Source organism: Penaeus chinensis, chromosome 15, assembly GCF_019202785.1.
Source record: "Penaeus chinensis breed Huanghai No. 1 chromosome 15, ASM1920278v2, whole genome shotgun sequence".
NCBI classification, from domain to species: Eukaryota; Metazoa; Arthropoda; class Malacostraca; order Decapoda; family Penaeidae; genus Penaeus; species Penaeus chinensis.
Window position 1 is genome coordinate 8,566,565 of NC_061833.1, and position 12,409 is coordinate 8,578,973.

The window sequence follows — 12,409 nt, forward strand, 5'->3', positions numbered from 1 at the left end:
ATGCTATGAAATGTTTAATGTATTCACATCCACTATAATGAAATACCACACAAAATATTCCAGTATTTTTATTTTATATACTTAAGATGTTTAATTAAAGTTCATCCACATATATTACTTTCATCCAACAATATCACTTTCTGACATGAGAATACAAGTAGATCCTTCTTGAGTCACATATACACTTCACTTCAGTTCGGAAACTGATAAGGACTCTGGGGCTTTTTAGCATTGCTTTTATATGAATAGATTCTCCTGCACTGATGAATATAAATCAAAATATTTTCTGATGTTAAGGATTGTAGAGTGATTTGAAGAACAGCCAAATAATAACTATGTTGCTACAGTCAACTGTAGCAAAGAGAAATGTGTATAATTTAAAAAGTATTAAGTTATTAGAAGAAACATTTAAACAGTGAAAGATTTACACATATTGTACATCACATTACTGTGGTACGGTAGAACAAGTGGAAGCGATACTGTATCATTAGCATGATAGGTATATGAAAATAGGAATATTTACGTTTATTTGATATTACGGGTGAGATGTTTGTTGCGCATCTCGAGTATTTTTTGTTTACCCATGAGCCCACGTATGACGTTGCTGTGGCGGTGGACGACTTGTGTGTGAACCCACTTCGCAGGGAATTTGTGTTGGCGACCTTTTATAGAAGTGGCAGTTATTGGGCACAAGTCTTTACACTCATGAAGGTATGTTTAAGGATGTTGAAGGGTTCAAATAAATTCAGAGGGGATGATACTCATTAATATTGAAAATACACGGAGCATGAGTTTGTTGTGTTGGCGTCGGCCATAATGTGGAGTGTTTACTTTCATATGATTTCAGCCAGTGTTTATCCAATGCTGTGGATATGGGTTTGTGCCGTAACTGAGACGTGATGGCAACTACTGGGAATCATGGACTGTGATAGTGTGGCCATTGAAGTGAGTTCAATGAAAATATACAATGTATGATTTATTTTGTGATATTGTTGCAGATTATTTAGTTACGTCGCACGAATTGTGTAGGCATTCCTTGTATTATTTAATATTGTGATATAAGCAGTTCATTTGTTTATTCGGATTGGATTGTTATTTTAGTATTAATTGATGTATGTATAATTTCTCTTTTTTTTCGCAAATAGAATATTTATTTTTGTTATCCCTATTACCTGAATATCACATTTCAGGTTGAAACTTTGCTCCAATAAAAGACTGTTGCAGCTGATGGCTTTTCCTTGATATCCCAGTACATTTCAACTTCATCGCCATGGGTGTGCAAGAGGACCTCAACGCCCTCAAGAAACAGAGGGGAATTGCTAAAGGAAAGTTCACCAGGAAGGTAACTCTATGTAAAGAAGGAATAGACAGAGGTGATGATCTATTTGTGTTGAAGACTAACTATGAGGAAGTAATAGAAGCATTTAAGTGTTTAGAGTGTAAGAATGATGAACTGATACAATTTATATCTGATAATGAGGATAAATTAGAAAATAAAAACCTGGAAGAAGAGGCTGAACAATATATTTTAGATAGTGAAAGATTAAAGAATGAACTGTGTGCTAAGATATTCATGACAAAGAGTGAGGAGAAGGCAACAGACAAACCAAAGGTTAAGGTAAAGAGATTTGAACCTCCCAAGTTTGAAGGTAATTTAAGAGAATATCCTACATTTAAAGAGGATTATAAGAACTTGGTTCAGAGTGAATATGGTACTGATCCATATGCACTCAAAATGTGTTTAGGTGGGGAGGCACTTCAGACAGTAAAGGGCTCGGAAGGTAATTACAATGAAATGTTTAAGCGGTTGGATGACAAATTTGGTAACCCAAGGAAAATTGTAGACTTGGTGATAAGTGATCTCAAATCTCTGAGGAAGATATCAGATGGTGATACTAAAGGGTTTATTAAAATGGTTGATCAGGTTGAACAATGTTGGTTAGATTTAAAAAGGGTAAATCTATCTGATGAACTCAACACAGCTAATGTTGTTAGCCATATTGAGAAAATTCTGCCTTCACTACAAAAGAGAGAATGGGTAATTAAAGCAAGTGATATCTCGGTCACTGGTGAATTGTTTTCTGAGCTGTTGGGTTTCTTGCAGAAAGAAAGGAAGGTTTTAGAGTACATGAATTCAAATGTAAGAACTAGTACTAGTGATTGTAGAGCAACAGTACATCATGTTGAAAATGTGGTCGAAAACAATTCGGAGTCAGAGTTGGTTAAGCTGATGAGAAAATTGAATGAAGAACAACAGAGCAAGAATAGAGAATTTGAGTCATGCATTGTAAAGTTGAATGAAATGATAAAGGGTATTAAATACAAGGAGAACAATATAAGTATAGGTTGTTTATTACACAATTCAGAGAGTCATGATATAACAAATTGTTTCAAGTTCAAGGACTGTAATAGCAAAGAAAGATTTGATGTGATTAAGAGGAATGGTATATGTTTTAGGTGTTTAAAGGGATATCATTCAGCACGTGGGTGTAATGTAGGCAAATTGTGTGATGTAGTCATTGAAGGCCAAGGATCATGTAATCAGAATCATCATCCACTTTTGCATCAAGACAGAATAGAAAGCAGTTCTCACAATGCAGTAATGGAGAAGAGAGGCAAAGCTTTGTTGAATATTAGTACGGTGCATAGTAAAAATCTGCCCATCACTATATTGTGGGATCCGGGTTCAGATACTTCTTTAATTACTCATAGGATGGCCAAGAAGTTAGGATTGAGTGGAAAGGATGTAAAATTATCTCTGGTCAAGGTAGGCAACACGATTGAATATCAATCAAGTAAAACATACTGTGTACCATTAACTGATAAGAATGGTAAAGTTTGGAATGTGGATGCTGTCGGTATGAATGAAATATCTTCCAAAATCAAAAGGATTGATTTATCCAGATTACCTGAACTTTTTGTAAGAATCTCGAACGTAGAGGTGGATCTCCCATATGGGGAAATTGATATGCTCATCGGTACAGATTGTTGTGAAATACTGCCAAGGGTTGTTGAAGACAATAAGGGCATTCAGTTACTGGAAAATCAATTTGGGTTCAGCATTCGAGGTAGACATGACAAGATTACCAATGGATCTAACACCAGCAATCATATACTTGTGAGAACTCATAAACTGTCTAGTCTCGTAGATTTGAAGGAAAGTAACATAGAGTCAACAGATAGCTTAAAGACTAAATTGGATAAATTCTTTGCCATGGAGGAAATGGGAACAAAATGTAAGCCACAGTGTATAAAGTGTGTGTGTCGAGGATGTCCTGAACCTAATTGCATAAATTTAAAAGAAGAAAGAGAACTAGCATTGATTGAGGAAGGATTGTTATATAATGAGGAGCAGAAATGCTGGCTAGCAAAGTATCCATGGCTAAGGGATCCAATGCATTTGAAAGACAATATTAAAGTAGGTAATGCTAGATTAAAAACTACAGAGAATAGATTGAAGAAACTGGGCAATGAATATGCCATGAAGTATCAGAGAGAGATAGAAGATATGATTCATAGGGGAGTGGCGAGGAAATTAACTAAGGAAGAGATACGAGAATATAAGGGGCCAGATATCCTGAACAGCTTACTGGGAGTTTTATTTAGGTTTAGACAGAATAATATAGCTATAGCAGGCAACATAGCTAAAATGTACCATACTGTCAAGCTCAGCACAGTGGATGAACATACACACAGATTTGTATGGAGGGATGTGGATGACAAGAAACCACCTGATCAGTATGCTCTTACCACAGTAACGTTTGGAGATAAGCCTAGTGGTACCATAGCTACGCTAGCGTTGAGACACACTGTAGAGAAATTTGGCAAGGAATATCCAGATGTGCAAGATATGATTATTAATAATACTTATGTTGATGACATACTATATTCCACTGATACCGTTGAGAATGCATTCAAGTTAATACAGGATGCGGAGAAGATATTGTCTCAGGGAAGTTTCAGAGTTAAACATTGGATTGTCAGTGGGCATTATGAAAGCTGCAAGGTCAATGTGATAAAATCTGACCATGAGAAGATCTTAGGATTGAAATGGAACCCGTTGGAGGATCATTTTTTCTTTACGGTAAAACTTAATTTTTCTTCAAGAATAAGAAAGGTCAGAAGTGGTCCAAATTTAAATTCAGATGAAATTGATGATAAATTTCCAGAACATTTAACACGCAGAATGCTATTGAGTCAAATTGCATCCATATATGATCCATTAGGGTTTGCTGTACCAGTATTGCTCAAAGCTAAAATTTTGATGAGACTCGTGATTTCCAAAGGTGAATCGAAAGATGGCGGAATCAAGTGGGATGATACACTTGATGTTTCCACGGTTAAGGAATGTAAGATGTTTTTTAAGGAATTGTATGAGTTAGAGAGATTGACTTTTAGAAGATCCTTGATACCATCCAATGTAGTTGGTAAACCAAGTTTAATAATATTTTCGGATGGTAGCATGCAAGCATACGGAGCTTGTGCATATGTGAGGTGGCAAATTGGTGAAGATGAATTTGAGTCACATCTGATAGCAGCTAGAAATAAGATTGCACCAATAAAGCAAATGTCAATTCCTAGGTTAGAACTATGTGCAGCTCTTATGGCTGCTAGATTAAGAGAATCTATATTTGAGGGAATTTACCACATAGTTAACTCATCAATTGTAAGATCACAAATCCAAAAGGATAAGTTAACTGACAGAATTGGTATTATCATGACGGTTAATAATGCAAGTCATGAGAATGGTGATATACAATTAATTGATGTTAATAGGTATAGTGACTATTACAAATTGTTGAGAGTTACATGTAGGGTAATGAATGTATTCAAATACAAGTCTTTCAAAGGTATTCTAAGAAGCCCCACAGTTCAAGGGATTACAGATGCAGAAATATTATGGGTCAAAGAAGTGCAAAAGAGCATGACTGATTGGGAAACAAGGTTCAAAAGATTGGGACCATCAATTGAAAGGGGAGTTATAGTAGTAGGACAACGAATTTCTAAGTGGTTGAAAGACAATTGGAATCAAGAAAATTTCATGTTAATACCGAATAAACATCCTGTTACTAGATTGTACATATCCTGTCTACATAAAGTGGATCATGCAGATATAGAGACTACATTGTGTAAGATACAGAGGAAATTTTGGATTCCGGGAGCTAGAAAATTAATAAGAACCATAAAAAATAAATGTGTAACATGTAGAAAATTAAGTAAGAAAGTGGAAGATCAATGCATGGGCCAAGTGAGGGCAGAAAGGATGAAACCTGCTCCACCATTATATCATACAGCAGTAGATTTGTTTGGGCCCTTGACAATAAGAGATGTTGTTCTAGTGCAAGATAGCAATATTGTAAGGAGAACATGGAAGCTGGCTCAAGTAATTAGGACTGACCCAGGACGAAATGGAATAGTTCGTGAAGTTAATTTAAGATATAAAATAATAAAGGATGGCAAAGGGCATGATGATGAGGCGAATAAGATCATGTGTAGATCAGTACATAGATTAGTGATGCTGTTGCCTATAGAAGAACAAGTTTAAGCATATGTAACTTGTCCAATGTAATCTAGTCCACGGTAGTCATTGTGAAGGGGGGGGGGGAGTGTATCATTAGCATGATAGGTATATGAAAATAGGAATATTTACGTTTATTTGATATTACGGGTGAGATGTTTGTTGCGCATCTCGAGTATTTTTTGTTTACCCATGAGCCCACGTATGACGTTGCTGTGGCGGTGGACGACTTGTGTGTGAACCCACTTCGCAGGGAATTTGTGTTGGCGACCTTTTATAGAAGTGGCAGTTATTGGGCACAAGTCTTTACACTCATGAAGGTATGTTTAAGGATGTTGAAGGGTTCAAATAAATTCAGAGGGGATGATACTCATTAATATTGAAAATACACGGAGCATGAGTTTGTTGTGTTGGCGTCGGCCATAATGTGGAGTGTTTACTTTCATATGATTTCAGCCAGTGTTTATCCAATGCTGTGGATATGGGTTTGTGCCGTAACTGAGACGTGATGGCAACTACTGGGAATCATGGACTGTGATAGTGTGGCCATTGAAGTGAGTTCAATGAAAATATACAATGTATGATTTATTTTGTGATATTGTTGCAGATTATTTAGTTACGTCGCACGAATTGTGTAGGCATTCCTTGTATTATTTAATATTGTGATATAAGCAGTTCATTTGTTTATTCGGATTGGATTGTTATTTTAGTATTAATTGATGTATGTATAATTTCTCTTTTTTTTCGCAAATAGAATATTTATTTTTGTTATCCCTATTACCTGAATATCACATTTCAGGTTGAAACTTTGCTCCAATAAAAGACTGTTGCAGCTGATGGCTTTTCCTTGATATCCCAGTACAGATACTATGAATGCGATTAAACTTTACTCTGTAAACAGCACCACAACTTTAACCTCCAAATATTACGCTACGAATATTATTCCTCATTATTGACAACTTAACAACAGCAAAAATATGAGGGCAAGAAGGTAACTTATATGTGCATGGGGCTGTACAAGATATGAACTAAAAACACAGAAATGTAGGTAAAGTCTTTGTCATGGAAATGGGTGGAATTAAATCATTTTTCTGAACTCTTTCAACAACAATCACATGCAAATGGTATTAGATCATGCACTCTTTCATTAACATTTGCTGTACATGTGACATAGGCTCGCACTTATTCAGTTTTCATTATAAACTGCAAAATAATGGACATTCAAATTACTTTTACCAAAAGATTCTGACACAACAATGCTTCAGATGACAATTTGTTGCATATTAGGAACAAATTAGAAATCTACTATTCAAACAGAAAAACATGTCATTCAGTTGCGTAATATTTTTATCCCCTCTCCCATGTGTGTTCAAATGTAGCTTGGCAATTATGTGTAAGCTTTCATTCTTGATGACTTTAAAGTAGGCATTGCTTTTTACTGCCTAAAATTGGTACAGATAAAGCATGAAGCATGTATAACATGCAGATAAACATAAGGAACTAATGATTCCTAAAAGATTACAGTCATTAGTGTTGTGACCCCAACTTACACGAGGGCTGAGCAAAGAATCACACAAGATGGCACGGAATTGTTTTGAACTCTGGGGTAGGCAAAAGGAAAGGCAAATAAAAGGCAATCAGGACTATTTCAGTATCAAATCTTATTTACACCACAGGAAATCTTCCTTTATTATAATAAAAGATGGCCCCAATAAGCACCAACATTATATTTTTTCATAAATAACCATGTAGGTCTATTATATTTTAAAAGCATTATCAGAGATGTCAATATACAAAAATGCTGCAATACCAATTTTGTTTTTATTTTGTTTAGGAACAACAAATAATTTACAAATTTAGTCCTGACTCCTTTTCAGTCACTACATCCACAATTAAGAGAACCTGAGCCAAACAAAACTTTTAAGTTCATTTATGGCACAAACACACCAATATGTACAGAAGCACACAAGTGCACATTGCATGGAACCAAGTGAGCATTATGAGCATGATATTGCTCTATTTTTCACATATATCAACCCCACAAAACATAACATATAAACAATTGTATTAATGATAAACTGTTATGACTATTGTGATTACATAATGGTAGGTGTGTACAAACGTTTTCATGTAATGAGAATATATGGGACTGCAGTTATACACTGAAAAGAAATGTACAATAAATGTGCACATTCTACATACAGCTCAACAGAATCAAAAGAAAAAAGGTATTATTTACTAAACCTTTATAACTGCACAATAAGTGAAAACCTACTAATGATTAGCTGCAAATGACATTTATTGATCCTTTGTATTATTCATCTACAGTGGATATTCATCAGTTAATCTGATATTTGTTAAAATAAATATCACCTTCCACAGAGACAGTGATTTTGCAGTCACTTTTTGTTAAGCATTTTTAGGACACTGAATGCATCTGCCTTTTACGGAAGACAGTAAATATCACACTGCCATTCCTAAGTTCCCTCACAAAGAGCTGATCTGTGCATCTAGTTACACTGAATGCTAAAACATGATGTAACAGGCTAGCAACAGTTTTCCAGAACCTGTAAAAATCTCATCAAAATACCTCATAAAAATGTCAATGCTAGAAGTGCAGTGAAGTACAATATATTACCATTTCTTAATCAGTCTAAAGCTGTCTTTTGTTTTCCATTCTACATTTATAACCAAGCCTATGATTGCTCATGCACACAGAAAATTCTACTTTGGCTTTCTAGACTTTTAAAAGACAACCTACAATCAGATGCTTTGTTCTATAATTGTTACCCAAGCAGTTACAGAGCCTAGACAAGAAGTCACAACCTTACTTCTCCTGACTAGCTGAACACCACTATATATATTAAGCATTTCCTTTATATGCTTCTTTTAATGTTCCTTTTTATGATTCAGGAAGATTTTACACAAATAATTTACAATACTACAACTTAAAAGTAATCATAAAAAAAAAAAAAGGTTTACACTTAATAATTATTCTTGAATACCACTTTTTTCATCAAAGAGAACAAACATGAAGCCTGCCCTTTTCCTGTTAGCATTTCAAAGTTAGAAACAGCATCATATATAAAATATTGTGTGCTATGCTATGATATTCACAAATTATAAAGTTTGTTTTATTGAGAAGCTGGGAGAGGAAGGAAGAACGGAAGGAAGAAGGGAGAGAGGGAGAGGGAGAGGGAGAGGGAGAGGGAGAGGGAGAGGGAGGGAGAGGGAGAGGGAGAGGGAGAAAGAGAGAGAGAATATCTCATTTATAATATAAAACAGAGATAGCAACTTTTCAAGAGAAAATTGCTGATGGACTTCTCCTTGATGGTCTTGAGAACCATTTTGATATATACTTTCTCTCAGCATCCAGTCTCCTTTTAACTTCACAAAAGCTAACTCATCACATACTTAGTAGACTGCACTGTACATGTGCCATTCTCCGACCTTGTAATGCCTAAATTATGAACCTGAATTTCTCAACCTGGTTATCAGTATTGGTTGTGCAAGTCTTCTAAAAACGTTTAGTATACTGAAACATAATCTGGGGCACAATCTCAGTCACTAAGTCTAAGAGTCTAGGTTTATCTACTTAAAGAAAGTTTCTATATAAAATATTCCAAAGAAACCACTGGTATCAAACATTTTATCTAGACATGTTTACTACAAGGGAACTCTGACCTATTGACTTTATTGTCCTATACCAATCTTTCTTATTCAAACCAGTTTAAAAAGTGTTCAGTAAAATCTTAACCCTAAAGAACGTAAAGCACCCAATCCAAGAATCAATAGACCTACTCATCTACTGTCTGGATGTTGCCATCAGATATTTTTCAATATCAACTGGCTACCAAAAGTATTTCTTTATATCAAACTGGTTACTCACAATGACCAAGCAAAAAGAGACTATTGATTACATAAAATGTTTTAAAAACATCACAGTAGCCTGTCTTCATAAAATTCCCGCTGCAACCTTTTCAAAAACATTTAACCTCATATTCTGAGGCAGCCATAATTAAATAAATGAAACGTTCAATATACACATCTCCAAAACATGGATTACATGACTACGTCAAGTTGAGAATATAAATTGTGTGGACACTGTATCACATTTATGTTACATTAATGCAACAGCATCTGTGGACTGTTAATCTTAAATATCTACAAGTTGAGATGATCTTCATGTGATGTGAAAATCATATTCACTTATGTTGGTTAAAATATAAAAAATGTGATTGGACCAAAGAAGTATAGTACACATGATGTAAGTGTTCATGTAGATATGTCTCCATAATCTGCATTCCACTTCTCATAGTTGATAAGTGTGGACTGTGGGACTGATCTCCGAATCTTTTTGAGTGATTCCTTGAAGTCGGACAGGTTAATTCCGCGGACCTCAGCTGGATCACATGATACAACTTGTTCTGGCTTCAGTTCTGTTGGGAATTATAAATCTTATATAAGTTTACAATGCTTTCATATATGTTCAGCCAATATTATTACAAAAAGATTGGGCAAAATCAAATCCAAACATTCAATGTGTAAACAAACATACCCCTGATTGGTGCAAGAGCAGCATCTTTTGCTAAAGAGGTGAGGTCAGACCCCGAATAACCATCTGTCAGGGAGGCTAAACTTTCCATTTCACGAACATTCAACTGAGATTTTTGTTTATCCATCAACTTTTGGATTAGCAACGCACGTGTAGATTTATCTGGCAAAGACACATAAACACGCTTGCTGAACCGCCTGTTGGAATAAACAGAAAAGTGATAAATCATACAAGAGGAAAAGAAAAGGAAAAAAAGAGACATCTAATCATGTATTATACAAGCAAAATTTAAATACTGTTCTTCATATTTTACCTGAGGGCAGCATCATCTAGCTCATGAGGTCTATTAGTTGCCCCCATGACTAGAATTCTCTCTTCAGCATCTGATTTAAGGCCATCAAACTCTACTAGAAACTCTGTCTTGAGTCTTCTTGAAGCTTCATGCTCACCCTCTCTTCTTTCACATAGAAGTGAGTCAATCTCATCAATGAAGATTATGGAGGGCTGGAAGCATTGTTACAAGAGGGAAAAGAATGGTATTACTATAAAAAATTATCACAATATCGCTTATTTCATCAGCTTACCACTATAGTCAATTTATTTCATTTCTGTGCAGAGGCCGTGCCCCTCATCCAAACCTAACAAGCTGATTGCTTAATATGCAATTCTCATGTCACTGTTCATTCAGTGTGTGTATTTACAATTATTCTTATATTATCATTTAAAAAAAAATATATTCTTCTGTATGACAAAGTTTAAAATTGAAAAAATAAACATGATTTCAAGACAACAGCACTGTTGAAAGCAATTTATAAAGGTTAAATGCTAATTTCTCCAAGTTTAATGCTAATGTTTAATGCCTAAAGTGCTATTGCTTTTAAGTTCTTATCTAAAATCATTAAACTGATATGTTCCCAATTTTTACTTACATTGTACAGAAAAAGAGGTCTGAATATAAACTGACCACACATGTGAATTCAAGACTAACACTTTCACTAACACTATCAGATTCTTAGCTGTTGAAGAGGAGTCTGGGGCAGCATTCAAGATGGGTCTATGAATCTTTGCGATGTTTCAAGTATTTGTGCTGGTGCCACACATTAATGTTAATGCTACTAATTACAACAAACATTTGCATCATTGATTGATTGCAGTAATACGATAAACCATGTACTGCAATAAATCTTATTTACCATGATAATATTACGCATTCCATTTATTTACCTGTAATCTGAACAGCCATAAGTTTGTAGTCATTGCATCAACTGTGAAGGTATGCAGTGCCATTGGTATTTACAAATAGAAAATTACCACATAGGAAATGGATCAATTATACCTTGACAAAAAAATCAGAATGGACCTCCAAAGTTTATTTGTCATTACTGATGACTGGTTATCTTCATCTGTCTTTGACTCTGCATATTTGCCTATGAGTCTCCAAAATAGGTCTTTGACAGGCAATTTTTGTCCATAACTGAACCAGCAGGTTGTGAAAGTGTTCCATGCAGGTAAGGACTGTCTTTAAATCTACAGTGCAGATTTACATACATTGAGGATAATTCTGCAATGGAAATGACAATGAAAACTTGGAAACACTTATTGATTTAATGTAAACTGTTAATTTAGCTGTTTAGTACAACTTTACTAATATTTTCTATTCACATCCATGAGAACAATCTTAAACCCATTAGGGACAGTATTAGAAATCTCTAGGTGTCACAGACTCAGAAAGCTTCTGGCAACCGTCATGCCATTTGACCCGGGTGTCCACTACATGTAGTGGAACTTTCCACTCGGCATGCCTAGTGTGTCACGATGCCTATAGCCGTACCCGGCTCTTTAAGTCATTTTGTTATGACGGCTAGATAGAGGTTAATTTGTCCTAATGCATTTTTTCCCATGTTGAGGAATATTCATCATTGTAAATTCTAAGGAAGGCTTAGAGGGCCCTTTTGACTTATTGTAAACTGAGCTGTTTCGTACATTTTTACTGATGTATTCTCTTAATGCAATGACTGTAGCTTTTGTGAATTTTGTTACACACAGATGGCTCCACATGTGCTTGGCAACCAAGGAGTCTATCAGAAGGCCCTAGCAACTGTGCTTGATTACTCCATTTCTTGAATAATTACTATTAATATTGATACTGTTATTATTGATATTATGATTATTAGATTCTTATTAAAATATTAACATTCAAAACAATAAAATAATGCAAATGAAGTTTTCCATAAATAAAGAAAAAGGGTAAACAGGTGAGATAGGTAGGACTAATAACTGACTCCTTGGTGACTAAGCACTTGTAGAGCCATCTATATGTAAAGACAAAATGAACT

At 35.0% G+C, this 12,409-nt stretch overlaps 2 protein-coding genes across 4 annotated transcripts in view; one reads left to right on the top strand and one right to left on the bottom strand.

Moving 5' to 3' along the window:
* Positions 1 to 675: 675 nt before the first annotated feature.
* LOC125032956 lies at positions 676 to 5,707 on the top strand. Of its 3 annotated transcripts, none has more exons than XM_047624365.1 (2): positions 676 to 711; positions 1,191 to 5,707. In XM_047624365.1, the coding sequence occupies exon 2, from the start codon at positions 1,271 to 1,273 to the stop codon at positions 5,543 to 5,545; it is 4,275 nt and encodes a 1,424-aa protein (XP_047480321.1). In that variant the 5' UTR covers positions 676 to 711; positions 1,191 to 1,270; the 3' UTR covers positions 5,546 to 5,707. The 3 variants fall into 3 exon arrangements, with proteins under 3 accessions (XP_047480321.1, XP_047480318.1, XP_047480320.1); XM_047624362.1 differs by lacking the exon at positions 676 to 711 and adding an exon at positions 886 to 945; XM_047624364.1 differs by lacking the exon at positions 676 to 711 and adding an exon at positions 928 to 969.
* A 1,453-nt stretch (positions 5,708 to 7,160) lies between these two features.
* The window catches only part of LOC125032957 (spastin-like), a 124,739-nt gene continuing 119,490 nt past the window's right edge, over positions 7,161 to 12,409 (bottom strand). Inside the window, exons 8-10 of the mRNA XM_047624366.1 lie at positions 10,387 to 10,577; positions 10,077 to 10,270; positions 7,161 to 9,957 (exon numbers count right to left, since the gene is read on the bottom strand). Of these exons, the coding sequence (XP_047480322.1) occupies positions 9,794 to 9,957; positions 10,077 to 10,270; positions 10,387 to 10,577 (549 nt within the window). The 3' untranslated portion in view covers positions 7,161 to 9,793. The remainder of the gene's footprint in view (positions 9,958 to 10,076; positions 10,271 to 10,386; positions 10,578 to 12,409) is intronic.

Bases quoted from the DNA above. Each gene is read 5' to 3' on its own strand.
- LOC125032956 (XM_047624365.1), top strand. From the start codon at position 1,271: ATGGGTGTGCAAGAGGACCTCAACGCCCTCAAGAAACAGAGGGGAATT.